Genomic DNA, 23,881 nt, shown 5'->3' on the forward strand with positions numbered 1-23,881 from the left:
GAAGGGAAGAATGAAAGGAGGGGATTAGGCTATGAAGTCACAACTCATTATGTAAGTGCAGGTACTCCATAGGGAACAGATACAGTGATCAGATAAAATGGATTGGGAAAAGATTTAAAGGAGGTATTCACTGAAAGAGGAGAAACTGTGGGAGGGCACGCTGCTGTGGGGTCGGGACTCCTATGACTGGGTATGGCAGGGAGTCAACCCCTCCCCCCTTTAGCTCCATTGACCCTCAGTCGAGGTGGGGAGGGGAAGGTCCTAGCAGCCTCCTTGGGTATATGTAAATGATTATGGAATTACCTGCATTGTACATTTTTATCTGCTGGGTACTCCCAGACATTTAGGAATAAAATTTGCAGCCTAACTAAACCACATCCAGTGTCTCCTCTCCTCCTTCCAGCCTAGCCAGACAAAGAAAGATTTCAGCAACACAAAGAAATGCGTCAACTTGCTTTTAAACAAATAAAGGGGAAAAAAGGTAAATTAAAGAATGATACCGGATGACGACTTTATACGACCCAGAAGTTTAGCAGATGAATTTGCAGGGGAAAGAGAGTGAGCTTGCAAGGCTGTATAACTGGTTACAGAATGTTCAGGTCTTGAACCCTCCTCTTCTTCATCCGTAAGATCTTCAAAGTCCACAGAGCTCACATAATGTGCTGATGCAATGGAAGAATTAATAGACACAGTAAGTAAAACAAAATAAAAAAATCCAAACAAAAACAGAAAATGCAGTGAAATAGTAATATATTTATGAATTTGTGTTATAGATTGATTAATATACCCTTCTAACCAAAAAAAACCCCAAACCCAATGTATTCAGATCACTGTGCTGCTGAAAGTTAACCAGTCGAAGTATGGAGGCATACTGCCCCAGTCTGAGCTCCAGGAGTCGTTGTGGCTCCTGGAATTGCCAGGTACATGGTAGCCTGCCCATGTGGAGGACTTAATTGCGGCTCATCCCTTAATTTTGTGTATCAATACAGAATGTAGCCATGATCTGGCCGTATATTTGATATGAAATTATATGATGTTCCCTCTTGGCCTCAATTAATCAATACAGTTCAGCAGAGCTACCCATATACGTATTTTCAATCCATTTTCTGGACAAAAATAATCAATTACATAATCAATACCTCACCACTAAGAAACCAATTTAATTGATGTGACCTTTTATTAAATCAGGCTAAAGGGTAATATTATATCCTTTTAGCTACCAAAATGGCATGAATAATGTAATTTTATTACAACATGGGGAAAACATTCAGAGGGCAAATTATCATGTTTTACAAAATTAGTGTGGAAGCCAATGCAAGCACGGCATTTGATTTTACAAAATAACTGCAATAAAAACCATTATTTCTAAAACCCAAGATCAGGTCCTGCATCTTAGTCGTAGAAACAATTAAAAGTATATCAATAATTTCTAGTCCAATGTGGTTGAGTAAATTCCCTTTATATCAGTACTCTAATTTTCTACCTTTCATGTTACCTCTTCTTGATTGGTAATCTGATCTTTTCCCAATTTTGTAATTGAGGTAACATTACTTTAAGTGGTAATAAATTTGCAAAATTCCATGATTCAGCACAGGGCCCAACACTCCTCATTTAGCAGGACACATACCTTCATCAATAACTCCACCACCTTCAGAGAACAAGGAATCTGCACCCAAGTTTGGACTGGCAGCCATTCCTAAATCTTCTATTGTTTTTACTATCTAAGAAAAGAACTCACATACTTGATAAAAGTATTTTTGATTAATGTTTTGTTTAACTGAAACAATTATATATCAAATATTCATGAAAGGATTGTTTTAAACAGAAATATCTATTTAACATTTTAATAAATATATTCTTATTCAAAACATTTTCAACTAAATAAATAATTTGGTTGAGACAGGAGCCAAAGCAGCCCTAATTGAGTCTTGTTCAATTGGTTCACGTAAACAGCTAAATCTTTAAAAAACATACCCTGCTAACGTTTACAATACTATTCACATGAGTAGTCCCATTAAGCTCATGCTACTCATATGCCTAAGGGCTTGTCTACATGGAGACTTAGTGTGTAGCAAGTCAGGGTGTGAAAAAAATGGTTACCTACCTTCTGTAACTGTTGTTCTTCGAGATGTGCTGCTCATGTCCATTCTATTCTAGGTAGGTGCATGCGTGCCCACGTGCACAGTTGTTGGGGACTTTTCTCTTAGCAATATTCATAGGGTCGGCTGCAGTGCCCCCTTGAGTGCTGCAGTCATGCGTCGGTATATCAAGCGCCACTGATCCTACGTCTTCTCAGTTCCTTCTTGCCGGCAATTCCGACAGAGGGCAGGAGGGTGGTTATGGAATGGACATGAGCAACACATCTCGAAGAATAATAGCTACACAACGTAGGTAGCCTTTTTTCTTCTTCGAGTGCTTGCTCATGTTGATTCCATTCTAGGTGACTCACAAGTAGTATCCTTGCAGGTGGGCTCAGAGTTCACAGTCTAGAGCAGTGCTCACCAACCAGTCGACTGCGATCTCCAGCAGCAGAGTGAGGCTCCCTGCCTGCCCCGGCCCCACGCTGCTCCAGGAAGCGGCCAGCGCAGCCCCAGGGGCAGAGGACAGGGACACATCACCTCCATATTAGTGCACATAACAAAATTCATGTGGCGAGGGTGGGGCCAAGGGGTTCGGAGTGTGGAAGGGGACTCAGGGCTGGGGCAGAGGGTTGGGATGTGTGGTGGGTGAGGGCTCCGGCTGCGGGGGTGGGGATGAAGGGTTTGGGGTGCATGCTTCCTGGGGCTGTGATGGGGAGAGAGAAACCCGCCCCCCCAGCTCTCTCTCCATGCAGCAGCACCTGGGCTGTCGGGGAGGGGCGCCTCTCCTTCAGCCCTGGTAGATCCGGGTCAGGGCTAGGTTGGGGCCAGGACCGCAAGAGAGGCGCCTTTCCCACGGTTGCAGCAGGTCCGTGCTAGGGCTGGGAGAGAGGAATCTCTCCCTGCGGCAGCCCTGAGCGCCTGCGTGGCGCTTCATAGGCTGTTGCGCAGCTTAGAGGGAATATAGCACCCCACGACCTTGATGGAGGCAGAGGCCAGAATGGCTTTCTTGCCTGTTGAGTGGTGTGCAGGCCAAGGACTTGAGGGTGTGGGAGTCTTTAAGGCTCTGGAGCTGTGTGTCTGTCAGCTCCGAGAAGAGCCCTGCTCCCTCAAATGGGAGGTCCTGAAGGCTAGCCTGCATCTCCTGGGATAGCCTGGAGGACTGTAACCAGGAGCTGCACCTCATGACCTTCACAGAGGTGACCACCCTGGCCACTGAGTTCGTAACATCCCAGGCCATCTGGAGAGTGCCTCTCACCACCACTTTGCCCTCTTCCACCAAGGTGGCAAACTCCTGGGCTTGGTCCTGTGGAAAGCCCTCCTTGAACTTGCTGATGGAGTCCCACCAGTTGAAGTTGTACCTGCCTACCAGGGCCTGATGGTTAGACACCCAAAATTGCAGGCTGGCTGTTGAATAAATTTTCCTACCAAACAAGTCCAACTCTTGGCATCTTTATTTTTGGGTGTGCCACTGGCCTTTTCTTGACAGCAGATACTACCAGGGACCCTGCTGGAGGGTGGGTATACAGATATTCAAATCCCTTTGCCGGGCTATAATATTTATTTTCTGCTTTTTTGGAGGTAGACAGAATGGAAGAGGCAATTTTCAGGACCCCTGGGAGAATGGGCATTACAACCCAGGCTAGGGTGGAGGAAGGTATGACACTGAAGAGGTCACTGGATTCCTCAGCTAGCTCCTCGACCTCCTAGTTCAGGTTAGCAGCGACCCTTTTGAGCAGGGCCCTGTACTCTTTGAAGTCATCGGGGGGGCTGCTTGCTTGTGAGGGACTTGCCGCTGCCTCGCCCTGAGACAACAAAGAGGACTGTACTGCAGGGGGTGGAGCAGCTTCCTCTTGCCTGCCTGGGGACGGCTCCTTGAGCATTGGGGCCCATTGCGACACTCCCGCGACAGACTCGGCACCATGCTCTGATACTCGTCCTGGCTGGTCCAGAGGCAGTTTGTCCGATGCGGCCTGAGAGGAATGGTGGAAGTACAGGATCGGCATGACAGGTACATTCCAGGGACTCCAGTACTGCCACTGCGGGCCACTGCCCCTGCTGCTGCTGCCAGAGCTGTGCCTGTCTCCTAGGTGATGGGTTGAACTCTCCCTCCGACTCGGATCACTGCCCTTCCGGCGACCAGAGCAGAGCCATAGATACCTGAGTCTGTCGGCTGACCCTCGTCAGCAACCAGTAAGGAAAGGGCAAGAAATGGTGCCTGCCCAAAGAGCGGTACCGGTGAGTCGGAGACCAGTGCCACGACCAGGAACGATCCCGCACCATGGGGGATCAATGCCAGGGGGACGGCCTAGGCAATGGGGATCTGCGCCATGGCAATCTCCGGTGGGAGGCCTGGCAGTACCATGGGTAAGGGGATTGGCATTGTGACTCGGGTGTCCCATGCCTTGTAGGTGGCGACCTTGGTGTTAGGGACCTGGGTCTTCTAACCAGTGACTGAGGCTGCAGTGCCAGGGTCCTAGGCCACGATGACAGGGATTGACACCTGCGGTCCAGGGACGCTCCGTTGCTTTAGAGGGAGGTCCGGGCCTTAACTGAGTTCATCGCCTGGCTTGGCATCTGCAGTGCTGGATGGCCTACTTGTTCCTTGGCTGGCGGGGGCACCTCAGGCACAGGTGGCCCTACGAGCAGCCGGGATCCCCTGCAGCTCCCAGGTCCTTTGCCCAAAGCCCCCTTGTTCTACAGTGCTCACAGGCCCTTGGGCTTCAGCCGCTTCTTGAGCGCCAGCGAGGGGGAATGGTGCCAGGCAGGTTCCAGTGCCGGCGGTGCACTGTGCGCCGATGCCGAAGTAGTAGGTGTGGAGTCCGATTGGGAGTGCTCCAAGGCCGGATGAAGCAGAGTCTCCATGAGGAGGGCCTTCAAGTGGATATCCCGCTCCTTTTGAGTTCAAGGGCGAAAGTTTTTGAAGATCCTGCACTTGCCTTTTCTGTGGGATTCCCCCAGACATTTAAACAGCTATCGTGGGGGTCACTAATGGGCATTGGCTGGGTACACGATGAACATGGCTTAAAGCCTGTGGAACAGGGCCTGCCCTGTTCCACAGCAAAGTCCCAGCCAAGACTCTACTGAAACTATTAGCTAACACTTAACTTAATAGCCAAACTAAGTACCTAACAACTAACTACAAAGGAGACACAACAATGGGGTGAAAGAGCCGCTAATACTCTTGCGATGCAAGACAAGGCACTCCAACCAACTGTCACAGGCAGTAAGACGGAACAGAGAGTGCGTAGGGTCAGCGGCGCCCGATACACTGATGCATGAGCGTGGCACTCAAGGGGGTCGTATTGGAAAATCCCGGGAAAGTGGGTGCCCACCCATTGCTAAAGGCCTCTCCCCCAGCCTAACGGGAGGGACCACTGGACCCAGGAACCAGCTGATTACGGGGGACAACTAATGAAAAACAGGGACGGGAGTGAGGGTCAAAGGTTCAAAATAAGGATACCGAGCAGAGAACCCCGGACAGCGCCCACTGCTCCTCAAAGCTGTCGAGGGAGCCAGCGGACGCTGCCCAGTGGAACTCTGCCCGGATGCGTGAAACTAGGGAGGAACAGAAATAGGCCCCGCAGTCGCAGAGCACCCCCTCGTCCAACATCCTCCTCCTGGTATTGTAGATGGAGACTTTGGCCAGAGCCAGGAGGAGGCTGACGAGGAGGTCTCGCGACTTCGTGGGGCCATGGATAGGGTGTGCGAAAAGGAACAAGTGTGGGGAAAAGTGCAGCCAGAACCTCAACAAGAGGTTCTGGAGGAGCTGGAATAGGGGCTGTAACCTGGTGCATTCGAGATAGGCGTGCGCCAGGTTCTCCCTCATGCTGCAAAAGGGGCAGGCCTCAGGTGTAGCAGTGAACCGCGCCAGGTGCATGCCCGTGCTCACGGCTCCATGAAGGAGCCGCCAACTAACGTCCCCGGCAGGCCGTGGGACCAAGGTGGAATAAAGGCTGGCCCACCGGGGCTCCTCACCCTCTTTAGGTGGAAGATAGTCCCGCCATTTGGTGTCAGGGCGGGACACGAGGGTGAGGAAATGTAACGTATGGAGCACGAGCATGTATAGATGGTTTCTGGGCGCGGTTCGAAACCGGACCAGCTGCAGGGTGTGCAGCCAGCTCGGAGTGTAGGAGCGGGGGGGCCCGCGGAGCGGGGGCCCGAGAAAAATGTCCGGAGGGCCAGGGGTGAGAGGTGGGCGGGGAGCGCCCTCTCACAGGGCTCGCCGCAGGAAAGCGAGAGAATCAGGTGACAAGGCGGCCTTCACCTCCTGGAGCATGCGCCTAGGGGTCGGAATGGTGGAAAGCCCCATGCGTCGTCCGAGTGCGCGGAGCTCCACCCAATCCCCCCTGTTGTAGTCCAGGAGGTCTCCGACTCTGGTGGTTTCTGCCAGGACCAACCTCCGACACACCGCGGGAGACTCCGCCACCTGCACACGGAGATTGAGGTTGTGTAGCAGGGGCTCTGCGAGGAGGTCCACTCCCTCGGTGGCAACAAAGGACCTGGTCGCCGAAAAAAGCTCCAGAGGAGGTCCTGGTAGAAGACTGGCAGCTCGGAGAGGTCTCGCGGAAGGCCTCTCAGATGGAGAAAAAAAGGAGGTGCCGCAGCCGACCCTACAGATACAGCTAAGGCAAAAGTCTCCAACAAACTGTTCACGTGGGTGTGCCACACCTAGAATAGAATTGAAGAACTATAGTGCACCCTGCTATCATACACTAGATGTTCAGCAGTGCACTTTGACATACACCCATTTCAAACAGCAGGACATAAAAGAACACTACAGAATTTTTTTTTAAGAGTGTGATAGCCAAGTCCAAACGACCAGCTAATACACTACAAGCTAGTGTGCAGCAGATTCATATCCTGGCTTGCTGCTCAATTAACACTCTGCATAGACAAGCCGTCGTGTTTTCAGGAGTACACCCTTATAATATGGTAGTTTTTATACATATTTTTATGCTGCTGAACTATTCTCATATGGTTAATTTAAAATAAGTACCAAGGTGCACTACAGTTTCACACCCTGACTTGCTACACACTAACTCTCCATGTAAATGGTCTAGGTCAGATATTTCAAAATTCTAGCAACACATGAGTTTCCAAAAGGCGTGAAATTTACCTGTGCAAACCAAACCAAAATTGATAAAGCTAAAATTTGATCCATTGTTTGTCACTGTCCCTGAAAAATATTTTTTAAATGCTTTCAACTTCTTCTGCTACCCCAGCTATTTTATGCTTTACTGCCTCATTATCTTTTTGGATGTGCTAACAGCTTGCATGATAACGTACAAAGTAGATGGCTGTGAAACATCACTTGACGTGATTCCAGACTACATGCTGGGTCAGATTCTCAGTTGATGTAAATCAGCATAACTCTGTTGAAGTAAGTAAAGTTATGCTGATTAAACTCCAGTTGGGGATCTGGCCATCTGAAAGGACAATTCATTGGCTCAGGTTAATAAAGTTACTTCCATTTGGTAGTAAACTGCAATTATACTTTTAAATTGACTGAAATAATAAATAATACTCAGTAGTATTCATCAGATGTTCTCAAAGCAACATTTTACAAGAGTATATTATTCTCCACATTTTTAGGATGATTAAACTTTGGCACATTTTAGATGGAAAATTCATAAGAAAATTAAACTAGATGTACCATAAAGAGGCAAAACTCTGTTGCTGGTTTCTCAGTTCTCATGTTTTGTCATGGCATATAGGAAATTGCATTTCCTAGAATTTATATACTGCAATCCAAATATACTATATAATCAAATGGTATTTATTTTATTTATATATTTAGATTTATAAAAATGATAAAAATGGGCATCTAAGGTACCCTTGATAAAACATTTTTATTTATAAAAATAAACACACACTCAATAAATGTCATAGTGAATGGTTTCCAGAAATCCAGTCACTCAGTTAATCTGTAACTAAAACTGCAGTTATAATTGCCAAGAATTTTCTAAAACTTGCCAAAAAGAGGTCTCCTTCCCCGCCTGTAGAAATTGGCCTTTAAAATCCACAGAATTCTAGGGTACCTAAACATGCTGGGCCAGCTCCTTAGCTGAACAGAGCTCGGACAATTTATATCAACTGAAGATTTGGCCCTCTGACAGTAACAATGGAAACCAAGAGATCCAGCACTAAGGGTGAACGGACAGTCCATTATTCTCTCTTTCTTAAAGTATACAAAAAAATCATTCCAAAATGTAAATTCTAATTTTAATTGAAAGAAGGAAAAAAATACAAAGCAGTCTGAACATACCAATTTAGTATTGCTGAAATCCTTCTCCATATTGTCTGCTATGTTTTGTAGTGCCTGCAATTGTATATCCATTTCCTGCAGCTTTTTACAAAAGTGTTCTTTGCTAATTATTTTGGGTGATAGTCCTGTAGAGTGAATGATCCTGACATCCTCATGCAATAGGTTCCAGGTTAGATTGTGTCTACCAGCAAGTGATTTTATATCCCTTTCTTGCACTGGGAACAGATCATTTTGATGGTCATCTCAAAATAATAATAAAAAAGAACACACACAATACAGTGAACTGTAAATATTTCAATAACGGGTACATGTTTATCAGTTATGTTGATGTTTTTGGTGTGGATTGGAAGAATGCAGGGTCCATCCCTATAGGAGTCATAGTGTAATTGGTCCTTCTGTGAATAAATCTCCCCCATCCTACTTGGAGAATGGGATCAGTCACCACTTCCTGCATCCCAGGAGCTGCAGAAGATCTGGTGATCTGTGTTAGAAGGGAGGGCTGGGAGATGCACAGTGTCCCCATCTCCCTGGCAAAGCGGTGGTAATTCTGCCAAAACATAATGCAGGTTGTAACTGCATGAACCTTCTGATAGACGCCACCTTCCCCTCTACAGTATTGAATATCATGGCAGTGTGGCTCTGCTGCAGGAGGATGGCATTATGGAGAATGGTGAAGAATCATAGAATCTCTGAGGAAGAGACATGACCTCGAAGAGAAAGAGAAAGCACAGGGGAATTCTGCAGAATTTCTTAGGAGGGATGGCCTCTAAGGTGGGGGAAGGAGAGAAGGTCTCTTGTGTGGAAGTGCAACAACGCTATAATGTTATAAGTGCTACAATGAAGGATTTTTGTGAGCAATTATTTTCAACAAAAAAAATAAAAATAGAAGAGTAAATAAGTGATTGTTACCTTTTCTCTGAAATTTATTAGGTGGAATTGCATTGGTAACAGAAGCTGCCATGTGATGCAGCTTTGCAGAAGATGGAACTTCAAAGTTCTCCTGTTGTGTGGTAACCATCTCTTCTGTACACTCAGCTATAGTAGGCAAATCCTTCAAGAGATCATTGTCTTCAATGTCAATCACATTGATATATGTGTGTCCAATCTGAACCACAGCAGAAAAAATTTAAAGGAATTATACAATATGTATTTTGGGTAGTACTATGGCTAACTGTCCTCTTTTCTAATCCATTGTCTTTGGTTTTTGAGTTGAAATAGATAATTGTTTATTTCAAAGACTAGATAACAGTCATTTTTCTATAAAGTTTCATGCAATCAACTCATGCTGATCAGACAAACCCAAACTAACACAACTGGTTACATACAGCATGTTATAACTGTATTATCAGAAAATATTTCTGAGTACTAACCAAATCAGGTGCAGTATCAGACCCAGAGGATGGTAAAAGTCTCTCCCCTACTTCTGTGTGGAACCTGAAGTTTAAGTACATGTCTGGTGGCAACATCTGAGGAACTCTTGAAGCCAGATGTTCTATGAGAAAGGAAATAATGGTTAGGAATACAACATACAGTAAATATCCCTGGCATATTAGAAAAACAATTTGGAAACAGATTCCACTAACTCAGAATCAAGGAAAGCTTCTGTTATCCTTTGACCAGAATAAAGTGACATGCTATGCTATATTGTTGTTTAATAATTATTCACAATAAAACGGATTATTACAACATTATTTTTCATTTTGGTGATAATCAACAAAAATTTAAAAATCAGTAATATCAAAGAAACTGTGAATTTCTATTAGTTTCCAGAAACAGTTCTTCAATTAAATAGTTAAAAAGCCCAAACCTGATACTTGCTCTAAAACTCACAAGAACACACTGTTAGCAAAAACTGTGGCACACATCTTCGTAATGCATTAAATTATTAGATGGTGGAATGGTTTCGTGAGAAAAGTGGCACTGTCAAAATTAAGCACTTGTGGGGAACAATCATGCGCTGGAAGGGGGAAGTACCTAGGTGATTTAATGGATCTTTTCCACCTCTAATTTCTATGGGTCTAGGCTAGATTAATAAAATTATAGCAATAATCCTTTTGTTATCTGTAAATTCTAATGGAAGATGTAGCACAGCTTTGTGGCTAAAAGGATATTTCCATTACAATCCTCATTTTCAAGGTCTTATATTTGGCAAAAACCAAACAAAAAAAAATTCTTCTGCAGCGCCAATTTTCACAAAAGAGAAGTATTTTTATCATAAAGAACAAATCAGATTCTATTCCGCAGAAAAATCTTGCTTGAAAAATCAAGGCCAGATCAGGGGAAAAATTGTTCCTGCCAGTAAGTGGAAAAACTGAGTAAGGCAGCCTGCTCAGATATGGAGCGACTGGGAAATGACAGATATGCATAAAACCACAAAAGTATCTGCTAATGCAGGAGAACAAAAATGTGGACTATAGAGTCATGAAATGCAGTCACAATCAACATTTTCATATCACGAATCACTGTTATTTAGTTAGATTTTAAGAACAATTGGACTAAAATTAATGTCTTCTTCGTGATATTCTCCACTAGGTACTGAAAACATCATATAATGCAAAAGTGTATACAGAAAACCCATGCAATCCACAGAATGACAAAGAAAGGCAGAAGGCACACCTGTTGAAGGAACAGAGGCGATAGGTTGGTTTTTACTAAGTTCAGAAGCTATGTCTTCAGAGCCAGTTTCTATATCCTGATATGACTTGAGAACTTGAATGGTATGAAAAAATAAAATCAAAATGGATTACTAGAACAGGAAAAATGTTACAGTTGGGAGAGCAGAAACCCATACAGAAAACATTTGCTTACTATCCATTAACAGAAACTATATAAGAAAAAGGAAGTAACCAGATTCTAATGCCTAAGATCTAAATCTTAGTTCTAAACTGCTAAATCTAAGCCATAATGTGGACAAAATGCCAAATGAAATCAACAGGAGTATTTCCAGAGAAAAGACTTTGGGATCTGGTCCTCAGGAAAAAACTGACAATCGCTTTATGTCAAGAAGAGATTTTGCATTTTTATTTGAATATCTGTAGGAACAGGAATTTCTATTGTTTTATTATTTATTTAAAATAAGAAAAGATTAAAATACCAAAAAATATAACAAGGTAGTCAATATTTTTAAGCTTTTTTGATTATAAAAATGAGCAAATACTGCAATACACAAAAGCAGATCTGGAAAACAACTGATTGCAAGAGTGTAAAACAAATAGCGCAAACAGATTATAGGTGGCATTTTACCCGGATCTGTATTTGTGCTTGCATCTTGAGTTTCTGCGGGTTTTTTCCTTGTGGAAGCCATGCAGTGTAGACCTGCTGAAGTAGTAACAGCCTCTCCCACTGTGTCTAAAATGGGGAAACACATAATCATTGTCCTCTATTAGAACAAGAATTATTTTTAAAGAAAAATATACCATAAACTAGCCATTTCAGAATGAAACAAACTAAATAATTGCTGTAATTGTATTTATCTGTTCTACAGTTTTTAAATTAGAAAAAAGTCAACTATTATTTCAGTAAGCGCGCTTTATAAAAATATTGGTGGAAATATGTGCCCAATTTAAGACCTAATGTAAAAGGATCCAACTCCACTGAAATCTATGTGGTTGTACCTACTTAAACCAAGCCTGAATTTGGCCTAGTAAATTTTAAATGAGATATCTTTTTATATAATAAAATTTTGTACTTGTCTCATTATGTTTTAAAGAAAAAATGTGTGTGTGTATATATATGTATGTTCTATTTTTCTTATTTTTGGCTTGTATTTCGACAAGGCAATCACCTATTTCTCTAATACCCAAGGTCAGGGAATAGATTTTCCTCTGTTTTTGCTCCTAGCAATACTAAGTCTGATATTGAATTAGTTAGTTGGAAGGAAGGATATCAGCCACATTTTCCCCCACGTGCACTTTTGACAGGTTAGAGAAGAGATCATTTTCAGAATAACCTGGGCAATTTGCTCCCAGAGGCACCTTATATTCCATGTAATCAAAATTTTCATTTAAATAAAAGCGGAGTAATATCTATTTTATTTAAACTACAGAAATTTGTTATAAACCTTGAAAAATATATTTTCTAACTGTTTTTTCCCAACAAGTACAGGTAGTGTAATCACTGCAATGAACACCTAATTTTCCATTCTTTTCTTTTTCTCTCTCTTTTGCAGTATTCTAGGACAGAAACAATACAGGGACAATTTATACAATTATAAACAATACAGTGATCTCATTTACTCTCATGTAAACCTGGAGTAACTCCATTCATTTCAGTGGAGCTATTCTGAGTGCACATTTATGTGTAACCGAGGTCAGAATCCAGCCCACAGACCCTAAATCTGTGAGGTATTGTTTGTTTGGTTGTTTTGGGAGTACCCTTCAAAACTCCAGTGCCATGAAAGAGGACTAGACTTATGTTTCAACTCATCATGCATTAATAGAGATAGTCATGATTTTATTGGGGAGATCTTGCAAGCCATGATGGTGTTCGCTACTCTACACTGCATGATTTGAGATGTTGCATCTTGATGTTGTCATGTCTCAGCACGGCAAACAGTTAAACATATCAACCTAGGAACTCAGAATTTAACCAGTTAGTTCTTTCTGTGACATCTGACAACCATTTTGAAAAAAAAGATAGAGTTCATGACTTTAGACATGATTTTTTTTTAAAACACGAATGTACATACCAGGTGAAATGACAAAATCATCTCCAAGATAATGGCTGGATTCTGCTTGCTGATCCTAATATGAGAAAAATGTGATCAAACCAGTGTTACAGGATTTCCTGATGCTGTCAACTTTTAAATAAAGTTATGCTTCCTTTGAGCAATAATTGTAAAACTCATTAGAAAACATACTTTCCCCACTCTTCTTCTTTAATTCTGGTATTATTCCTGTACTAAAGTGGCAGGAGGCAGCCATGCAACTCCCTCAACTAAATTTATATTTTAAAACTTTTAGGGATTTTTGGAAGAAATATTTAGGCTGCTCCTCATAACAACAGAGGTCACTTTGGGCAATTATTTTTTCATTTGAACTAATCTGAGTTTAATATAGTTCTTTACAGATCTTTATATACATATAGGCCTATCAGCAAGTCATCAATTTTAAATGCCATTAGGAGGCATTTGAAAACAAAAGGACAGGGCTACATAATCGCTACACATTCCTCACATACATGCAACAGTTCTCCAAAGCTGCAATGTATCCTTACAACCAAATATTGAGGGTTCTGTCAAAGTGGTACATAGACTGACCTTCCTACATGGAGGCAGATTCTTGCATCAATGGCATTTCCAGCCTCTGCTTGGCCTGAGGATTAAAAATCCAGAGACCAAACTTGACAAGGTTAGGCTGCTGGTATGCTGAGACCACTACCTACCATGCTGATCAGTACTGCTTAATTGTTTCCTTGTACTGCCCCTTCTGTCTGTTTCTACTCATCTGTTGTCTCTTATCTTATACTTAAGTTTGCAAACAGGGACTATCTTTTTTGTTAAATGTCTGCACAATGCCTGATCACTTATTATTATTGTACTTGGACCTTGGTCTATGGAAGCAAAGCACTACCCTCCAAGGGCCATTTTCTACAACCCTCATTCACTCTAAATAGCACTTATTCACACAAATACTCCCATTGATTTCAATACGACAATTTGCATAAGTGCCACTCAGTGAAAGTAAAGTTTGCAGAATCTGGTCCTAATCCATCTTCCTAATTTCTTTTAACCGTAACGATCCTGTCACAACGGTTAAATTAATGAATGTAGTGATCAGTTAAAACAACAGTAATACCAGGTGGTTTAGCTTCTAGGCAAAACAGATAATGAGACAACATCTTATGAGTGCTCCAAAATCTACATGGATTACTAATTCAAATCTAGGTACAATTTATGCTCCTGGTCTTTTATCTATTAAGCCTTACATGTGAGCTATACACCACCTCTCTCTCTGTCTGCACCCTGAGTGGCAGTTGCATTTGGGTACGGACACTGAAGCAACTGGGCCCCAGGGCAGGACTTGTAGGGTCCAAGAGCAGAGCATTCCTGAAGAATTTGCTGTTTACTAACATTCACCCGAGCCAAAGTCTTCCCACCCCACGGTAAGGATGCATGGACTAGAACCCAGGTCTGCTGAGGCTTGGACAGCCAATGTTCCCAGAGGATAACCAGGAGGACATGCAGAGCACACCCAGGAAGCACTGTGGAGAATAGGCGCCACAGGAAGTACCATCCAAAGGACCCATCATAACAGTACACTGAAGCCCTCTGATGGGCCAACCATCCTAATGAACTGTGGAGGGTGCCTCAAAAAATTGTCTGGGCAACCACATAGGCTTTGGGCCTGCTGCGATTCTGGACCTCACCTCATCTCCTGATCTCTCATCCCAGCCTGACTCTAACCCTGACTCTTGCTTCCTGACTCCAGCTGGGTGCTACTTCTGATCTCCAGTCTCCAACTCCAGCCTGACTCTGATCCTGACTCCTGTCTCTTGATTCTAGCCTGGTACTCTCTCTGATCTCTGGTCTCCAGCTCTGGCCTGACTTTGACCGTGATTCCTGCCTCCTTATTCTAGCCAGGTACTACCTGTGGTCTCTGACTCTGGCCCGACTTCAGCCGACTCTTGCTTATTGAACCAGGCTTACAGACTACTGTCCCTGACATGTAGGCACCAGCCCAGTTGTGACTGCTAGGCCAGACCACCCACAGAGTGCTATACAAGAATTCTCTTTGCTCTGGCTTTCCCCTACTTGTGCTATGGAGTGCTCTAAGCCAGTTGTTCTCAACTGGGGGTCTGTGGCCCCCCCACAGGGCTGAAGCCCTGATCCCCACCAGTGTCCCTCAGGAGGCTGAAGCCCCAATCCCCACCAGTGAGCCCCGCAGGGCTGAAACCGGGACTCCTGGGAAGCGCAGGGCTGAACCCCCAATCCCCAGTGCCCCCCTGCGGGGCTGAATCCCTGAGCCCTGGTGCTCCCTGTGGGGCAGAAGCCCATGGGCTGAGTTGGGGACATGGAGGGCATTCCTCCCCGCCAAAACTGCAGCACAAGAGCACAGCAGTCCTGGGGACAGCTCCACACCTCCCACCTAATTTCCTTTCCCCACCCCTTGGCCAGGTCAGAGATCGGAAGCCAGAGCCTGTGTAGTAGCACAAACAGCTCCCTGACAGAAGAATTTCCTATCTAGGTTGTACTGAGCATGCTCACCCAAACTGAGCTGGCTCAGAAGGTAACTGCTATTGGTGGGAAAATGTGCCGGCTGCTGTTTTTGCCATCACACCAGGCCATGCGGGGCAGCTGCTGATCTGGCTGGTGCCATGGAGCAGGCAGCCGCAACATTTCCTCCTCTCCTGCTGGTGCCCCAAGTTGAAGCTGCTCCTCAGCTCCCAGCCCTTTTTGCTTATGCAGAGGCAGCTGGTAAGAGCCGCCTGTATGGGGAGACCCAGCTCTGTGGCTGGCAGATCCCTCCGGGAACAGGGACTGCAGGGGAGCCCTCCTAGCACACAGCCCCTAATACCCCTCTCCCTACACCCTGAGCTACCCCCTCCCTGCACCCTGAGCTACCTCCCTACCCACACACAGACACAGCTACCCTCTCCCGGCATCCTGAGCTACCCCACCCCCCCGCCTGCACACAGCCCTAGCTACCCCTTGCCCCCACGCAGCCCCTAGCCACCCCTCTCTCTGCACCCACAGCCACCCTGTGTGCACACAGCCCCAGCTACCCCTTCTCCGTACCTTGAGTTACTCCCTCCCTCCACCTAAGCTGTTTTCAAACTTTTTAAGTTATAATTTTTGGTTGCACCTCTCCCCACCCAAACCCAGACAGGCTGGGTGGCCTGCTGAGGTGAGTCGGGGGTGGAGGTGGCTCTCCATCCCTGGACCCCACCATGTGGAGGTGGCTCGAGCCCTGCTCGACCCTGCCCCCGCAAAACAGAAGTCAAACTACGCCTATGCTCAAGGCCCCTGCCCTGAGGGCCGCACCCCTGCTGGGCACTGGAGTTTTTATAGCCTGTTGATGGGGGCCTCCAAGAGAAAAAGTTTGAGACCCCCTACTCTAAGCAACATGAACTAGACTGCTTTTTAAATAAATTGTGGAGAAGAGCCTTGCTATCCCCCATTCTTTGTGAGGAACTGCTCTATTTCTAAATTATATAAAGGAAACACACACAGCAGTACAGTGCTGGGTACCTTAAAAATACGCATAATAAAATAGCAAATGGTACCACCACACTTAAGCAAGATCTACAGTTTGTACAGTTTTAAATAAAAGTGACCTAGAAAACATTAGTGAATTTCTGGACAAATGATTATAAATATCATAGGAATGCTATGGAATAAATAACCAGTTAAATAAGAATTATAATCACTATGGGGATTTTCATCAGTACAAGCCAACAAAGAATTTTTTTATGGATTGCAACTCCCCTTGATTGTGCAACAAACCCCTCATCCTCAGAAAAAGGAATAGCTCATGTCCCAATTTTATAGGACTGGTATGTCAACATTGCAGAAATTATTTCATGTGAGCACCTGACAGGAGTAATGAAAATACCCTGAAGAATTTCTTTTGGTAAAAGAGGGCTTTATCTCCGGCTTAAAGGAAAATGCAAGTGTGCAAGTAAAAAAGGTACATGAGATCACTGCAGAGGTGCTAGAACAGGGGTGGGCAAACTTTTTGGCCCGAGGGACACATCGGGGTTGCGAAACAGTCTGGAGGGCCGGGTAGGGAAGGCTGTGCCTCCCCAAACAGCCTGGCTCCCACCCCCTAGCTACCCCCTCCCGCTTCCAGCCCCCTGACTGCCCCCCTCAGAACTCCTGACCCATCCAACCGGCCCTGCTCCTTGTCCCCTGACCACCCCCTCCCGGAACCCCCCATCCCTAACTGCTCCCCACAGGAGCGCACACCCTATCCAACCCTCACTGTTCCCTGTCCCGAGTGTACACCCAGGACCCTGTCCCTAACTGCCCCCCAAGGACCCCAACCCCATCCAACCGCTCCCTGTCCCCCCGACCCTGCTCCCTGTCCCCTGACTGCCCCCCAGGACCTCCTGCCCCTTATCCAACCCCCTCCCCCCTTACCATGCTGCTTAGAGCCGTAGGACAGGCTTATTGGAAAGCCTGGGAGGTGGGCGGGCGCAAGCTGCACTGCTCACACAGTGACATGGCTGAGGCGGAGGGGGGATAGCGGGGGAGGGGCTGGGGGCTAGTCTCCCCGGCCAGGTGCTCAGGGGCCAGGCAGGACGGTCCCACGGGCCGGATGTGGCCCGCGGGTCATAGTTTGCCCACCTCTGTGCTAGAAAGAGTGGAGGAGGTATTTAGCAGGGTTTTGTTTATATTGTGTTTGCTTGTTGCTTCTCTGGTATCATTATTTTAAAAATCAATAAAAAAAGGAAGAAAATAATTATTTTCTTATACCTGTATCTCAGTTTCAAAAACTTTCTCTATATCATCAGTACCAATAATGGAGTCATCTGGGCGGAATGTCACACTTGTTTTTTTCTTGTCCTCCTTCTCTTTTATCTGTTTTTCAGCACGTCTCTTTTGCCTGTCAACATATCAGTGAGAAATAACAATTTAACTTCACTCTGATAATAGAAACATCAATCATTCTTTCTAATAAGCAAGAAAGAACACAATAACCTTCTTCTTAAGAAATATATTAGGTGTTTGAGTAAAGAGAGTTAACTGCTGTTCCATTTAAACTAATTAAAAACCTATGTATCTATGCTATTTAAGGTGTTCATAAAATATTTAATAGTAGCACAAATTTATTCACATATTGGAATCAAAATAATATACTGGTTATCTAAGACCTCATTTAACTAAATTATTGTAAACCTGTTATTTTGTATCCTTTACAACATGATTACTACTGCTATCTTTTGTATACAATGAAAATAAAATATTACAAAAGGCAGAGGAGCCTACACAGAAATGTTGCAACAAGAAATAAATCTGTGTTGCTATGAACGAAACTTTCTCCCTAACCTGTAACTTGTTTTCCTAAAAGAACTGCAAAGCTTTCGTTTAAAAATATTTACTATCAGATTAGTAAAAGACCACAAATTGCCTTAAACATTATAATTTATAACATTTTAAAGCAAGATATCTGAAAATCAAATCAGTTACTCTTACTTACCTATCAAGAACTAAGTTCAGGATTCTGTGTTTCTAACCACAAGTGAAGGCAACAGAATCACAAGCGGGGGTGCTCTACTTTAGGTGCTTTGATGTCATTAACTCTTTCAAGGGAAACACAGAACTCTGAACTGTCATGACAGTAATCTACTGATGCTGAAGCAGAACTGCATGGGCAAGGTAGATGCAGCTCAAGGGCTAACATAGGAATTGCTTTAGTTTGTACTGACCATGTAATGAAAATAATTCTAGATTAATGTGCAATAACAAAGATCAGTTTAAAAGTCATGAAATATACAGCCAGTACCACAGAATTAGCTAAGTAAATAACTCAATCATGTACTCATTCAGATCAGTGGGAGTTTTGCCATTCACTCCACTGGGTTCACAATCAGGATCAATGACTTTACAAGGAAATTTTCACCATCCTGTCAATGAGCCTAGAACCCTGACCTAAATTAAACTCCTCCAGAGGTCAGACAGCATACTCTCTTGAGGAATACATGCACTAGCAATGTGACTATTTTGTGATATGGACAGCTGACCACTAAGAACTAAACTGTGACTATGAAATCCTTTCACAGAGTAGGCAATGAACATGATACATGGCAACAACAATTCATACCAGAGATTTAGAAGTGAAAGGCTCTGAATCTCACTATCCATTTCCTCAAATTATTAAGCATTCAATCCTGTTTTCAATGAAGCTGGTACAAAAACTCTCATTGTAATCAATCAGAGAAGGCTCAGGTTACTAGTAAGCCTCTCCAAATGAAGACCAATTTTGAAAATCTGTCCTTGCCTTTTTGTATTATTCCATGTGTGTCTTGCGTCAAATGGTTCAGTGTTAGCTTTTAACAACTCAATCTGACCAGAATGGTCTTGTCCACTGAACTCATGCGGTGCACTGGTACACTGGCGGCTTTGCTCAAATGCAATGAGATTTTGAATTGGGATGAGTTTTGGTGGTTGGAACTGTTTGAAAGAGAAGCAGAATGAGACATTTATAGAAGAGGAAACCAAAAATTGTACAGACTCTATTGAACAGAGTAGGTCCAACTCTGACCTCAGTTACACAGGTACAACTCCTAATGCAGTCAATGCAAAAGGCAACTATCTAGTAGTAGAATCAGACCCAATTACTGAACACATTTATAAATTATCACCCAGAGGCAACGTAAGAGACATAGAAACAGGTGGTTATACCATAAACAAAAAGGTGCAATACAAAACAGAAGAGGATATAGAAATGTTGTTGGTTTATTACTAGAGCTCAACAAAACCATTTCATTATTTTATTTGTCCAAATTTTAATAAAAATCCATTTTTTCTTGCAAAATCTTTTCCCATCTGTTATTCTCCAACATATTAAAATTCCTATAGCATTTTCCTGTGGATGAAGTTAGGAAATGGGTGACATACATATGTCGGAGGACCTCCAGCTCCCAGGAATTATTTATCTTTTGATATACATTTGCCTTAACAAAGGGGAAATTTACAATATTTTATATTCTAAAGTTAAATGTCATTTTCCTTTAATAATAAGGTATTTACCAAGGAATGAGGAATGTCTTACCTGATAATTTTCCTTGTTAGCAGCTTCTGTTCCAATTCAACACTAAGAAATTAATGCCCCCACCCTGGCTTTGAAATTTCTGAGGCAGTCCATTATTATTGCTGGAGGCTGCACGACTAAGCCCCTTGTCCATCAGCTCAGGCTACCAGGATTCTTCCAAAGCTATAGAAAAACTCCAGCAACCGACTATTAGCATTAAGATCACTTGATATCATGTGGTAATTATCCTTAACACAGTTATATATTTTAAGTCTCCCTTTAGAGGAAAATTTCCATTTGTATTCCAATCGTTTACCAGATTACCAGGATGTGTTGAACAAGGAAAGAAGCTGCTAATAAAAAGAAAATTATCATGAAAGAAATCTCTTTCTGTTGCACAGCTTCTCTCCTCGTTCATTTCTAATGGGAAACAGCAAGAAGTGAATCATAGAGGTAGGGGGAAAGATAAGCAGAGTTTTAATTATTTTTATAGTAGAATAATAGGCAGGAATGGAAGTTCTTCCCATATAAAGCAAGGAATTGTGTGGAAACCAACCCAGTATCACTCTCCGATCAATGGATGACTGCAGAGAAATGGAAACTTATTTTGTAAATCTTCCATACATGGGGCTCATACACTTTTCTCCAATACCCTAGTCCAATAGGGACTTCTGTGAATTGTTTCCCAAATCCTAGCATGATAACTGGTGCAGGATTTAACGTCTTGCCTGCAGCAACTTTGAAGACCTAAGGCCTTGACTTTTTGGATAGAATGAGATGAAAAGAATATAAATTAGTATATGTATTCAATATGCTTGAGACAGATTTTTAAACTGGTAGGAATGCCCATTTCTGCCACAATCTTCCAAAGGAGTGCTAGGGATTAGCACAAAATAACAGAACTATTTCCCAGGAATGGTGGAAAGAGGAACTTACCTTGAACATAAAGGTTTCCTGCAGCTATAAGAATAACCTTTTCCTCATGACAATAGTTGTGTGATTCTTGTCTATATAGGAGATATATTTCCAATTCCAAATAGCAACTAGAAAGGCCAGCCATAGTCTTGTGTAATCTGATTAATGTTGGCAATTGAGCATATTCAAAGGGAGAAACTGATGTGTCTACCTACATGACGCCATTAGGGAAGGTACATATGTTTCTATGGTGTTTGATTTTAGAACTCCAGTCAACCATTCTGGTGAACCTCTAATGTAGCTGAGATCATCAGACCTTTGTGACTATATCTGTATCACAATAGCATCCAGAGGTCAGGGACTCATTGCACTGGGCACCATACTAAGGGGCAGTCCCTGCCCCAAAGAGCTTCCTGTTTCCTCTTGCACCGGAAACATAAATTGATCAGATCAATGAATGAAAGAGACTCATAGACTTTAATGTCAGAAGCAACCATCTTGATCATCTAATCTGACCTCCTGCACATTGCAGGCCACAGAATCTCAACCTCCCACTCCTGTAGTGGACCCATAACCTCTGCCTGAGTTACTGAGGTCCTCAAAGCATAGTTTAAAGACTTCAATTTACAGAGAATTCACCATTAACACCAGTTTAAACCTGTGCATGAGGAAGGGGAAAAATCCCCAGGGTCTCTGCCAATCTGACCCGAGGGAAAAATCCTTCCCAACCCCAAATATGGCGATCAGTTAGACCATGAACGTGTGGGCAAGACCCACCAGGCAGATACGTGGGAAAGAATTCTCTGTAGTAACCCAGAGCCCTCCATCTAGTGTCCCGTCTCCAGCTACTGGGAATTTTTGCTACTGGAAGTTGCCAATGGACCATGTGCTAGTGTAGGCAGTCCCATTAGACCATCCCCTCCGTAAATTTATCAAGCTCAGTCTTGAAGCCAGTTAGGTTTTCTGCTCCCATTGGAAGGCTGTTCCAGAACTTCACTGATGGTTAGAAACCTTCAAGCCTAAAGTTTGAATGGCTAATTTATATCCATTTGTTCTTGTGTCCACATTTGCGCTTAACTTACCTCCTCTCTCTCTCTCTCTCTCTCTCTGTGGTATTTATCCCTCTGATGTATTTATAGAGAGCAATCATATCTCCCCTCAGCCTTCTTCTGGTTAGGCTAAACAAGCCAAGCTCTTTGAGTCTCCTCTCATAAGGTAGGTTTTCCATTCCTTGGATCATCCTAGTAATCCTTCTCTGCACCTGTTCCAATTTAAGTTCATCTTTCTTGAACACTGGAGCCCAGAACTGCACACAGTATTCCAGATGAGATTTCACCAGTGCCTTGTATAATGGTACTAACACTTCCCTGTGTCTACTGGAAACACCTCAGCTGATGCATCTTAGGATTGCATTAGCCTTTTTCATGGCACCATCACATTGACAGCTCATAGTCATCCTGAGATCAACCAATACACCCACGTCTTTCTGCTCCTGTCGCTTCCAATTGAGAAGTCCACAACTTATAGAAAAAATTCTTGTTGTTAGTCCCTACATGCATGACCTTGCACTTTGAACTGTTAAATTTCATCCCATTTCTATTACTCCAGTTTACAAGATCATCCAGATCTTCTTGTATGATATTCCAGTCTTCTTCTGTATTGGCAATACCTCCCAAGTTTGTGTCATCTGCAAATTTTATTAGCTCTCTCACTTTTTTGCCAAGGTCAGTAATAAGATTGGTCCCAAGACTCTTCCTGAGGAACTCCACTAGTAACCTCCCTCCAGCCTGACAGTTCACCTTTCAGTATGCTGTTTTCTCCCCTTTAACAAGTTCCTTATTGACTTTCAATCATCATATTAATCCCTATCTTCTCCAATATAACTAATAATGCCTTACTGAAATCCAGGTAGATGAAATCTGCTGCATTTCCTTTGTCTACAAAATCATTTATCTTCTCAAAAGAAGGAAATCAGGTTGGTCTGGCATGATCTACCTTTTGTAAAATCTTATTGCATTTTATTCCAATTACCGTTCACCACCACCTTAACTACTTTTTCTTTCAAAATTTGTTTCAAGACCTTGCATAAACTTGAGAACAAACTAACAAGCCTGTAGTTTCCTGGATACCTTTTTTTCTCTTTCTTAAAAATAGGAACTATATTAGCAATTCTCCAATCATAGGGTATGATCCCTGAGTTTAGAGATTCATTAAAAATCCTAGCTATTGGACTTGCAATTTCATGTGCCACTTCCTTAAATATTCCTGGATGGAGATTCTCCTGGTCCCCTGATTTAGTCCCATTAAGCTGTTTGAGTTTGATTTCTACCTCAGATGTGGTAATTTCTACTTCCATATCCTCATTGCCATTAGCCACGCTGCCACTGCCCCTAAGCTTTTCATTAGCCTTACTAAAAAATGAGGCAAAGTATTTAATTTAGGTGTTAGGCCATGCCTAGATAATCTTTAATCTCCACTCCCCATCCTCAGTGCTTATCAATCCCACTTCTTCTTTCCTTGTTTTCTTATTTATATGGCTATAAAACCTTTCATTATTGGTTTTAATTCCCTTTGCGAAGTCCAACTCTGTTTGGCTCTTGGCAGTTTGCACTTTATTCCTACACTTTCTGATCTTCAAGAGGTAGTCTTCCTTGCTGATCCTTCCCATCTTCCATTCCTTGTAGGCTTTCTGCTTTCACTTAATCCTTACACCTTCTTGTCAACTGTCTAAATGGGCCATCTTGATTATCACTACAAAAGTTTTTTCTCCTGCTGATAATAGCTCATCTTAACTAATTAGCCTCTTACAGTTAGTATGGCAACTTCCACCTTCTCTGTATGTGTGTATATATATATAATCTTCTTACTATATGTTCCATTCTGTGCATCTGATGAAGTGGGCTATAGCCCACAAAAGCTTATGCTCT

General features: G+C 43.3%; 1 protein-coding gene across 15 annotated transcripts in view; it reads right to left on the reverse strand.

Annotated features, from left to right (window-relative positions):
- Positions 1 to 23,881, reverse strand: part of CPLANE1 (ciliogenesis and planar polarity effector 1) — a 182,774-nt gene that overhangs the window by 31,971 nt on the left and 126,922 nt on the right. For 10 of the 15 annotated variants that reach the window (XR_006290914.1, XM_043546680.1, XM_043546685.1 and 7 more), the window contains 10 exons: positions 19,287 to 19,459; positions 17,762 to 17,891; positions 13,034 to 13,088; positions 11,590 to 11,694; positions 10,963 to 11,055; positions 9,717 to 9,838; positions 9,256 to 9,451; positions 8,347 to 8,588; positions 1,628 to 1,721; positions 501 to 662 (listed from right to left, as the gene is read on the reverse strand). Coding sequence is in view for 14 of the 15 variants with exons in the window: in XM_043546680.1 (XP_043402615.1) it covers positions 501 to 662; positions 1,628 to 1,721; positions 8,347 to 8,588; positions 9,256 to 9,451; positions 9,717 to 9,838; positions 10,963 to 11,055; positions 11,590 to 11,694; positions 13,034 to 13,088; positions 17,762 to 17,891; positions 19,287 to 19,459 (1,372 nt within the window). In the remaining variant the exon portion in view is untranslated. The remainder of the gene's footprint in view (positions 1 to 500; positions 663 to 1,627; positions 1,722 to 8,346; positions 8,589 to 9,255; positions 9,452 to 9,716; positions 9,839 to 10,962; positions 11,056 to 11,589; positions 11,695 to 13,033; positions 13,089 to 17,761; positions 17,892 to 19,286; positions 19,460 to 23,881) is intronic. The other 5 variants (XM_043546684.1, XM_043546683.1, XM_043546687.1 and 2 more) reach the window with 3 other exon arrangements.

Source organism: Chelonia mydas, chromosome 5 (assembly GCF_015237465.2).
Source record: "Chelonia mydas isolate rCheMyd1 chromosome 5, rCheMyd1.pri.v2, whole genome shotgun sequence".
Lineage (NCBI taxonomy): Eukaryota > Metazoa > Chordata > Testudines > Cheloniidae > Chelonia > Chelonia mydas.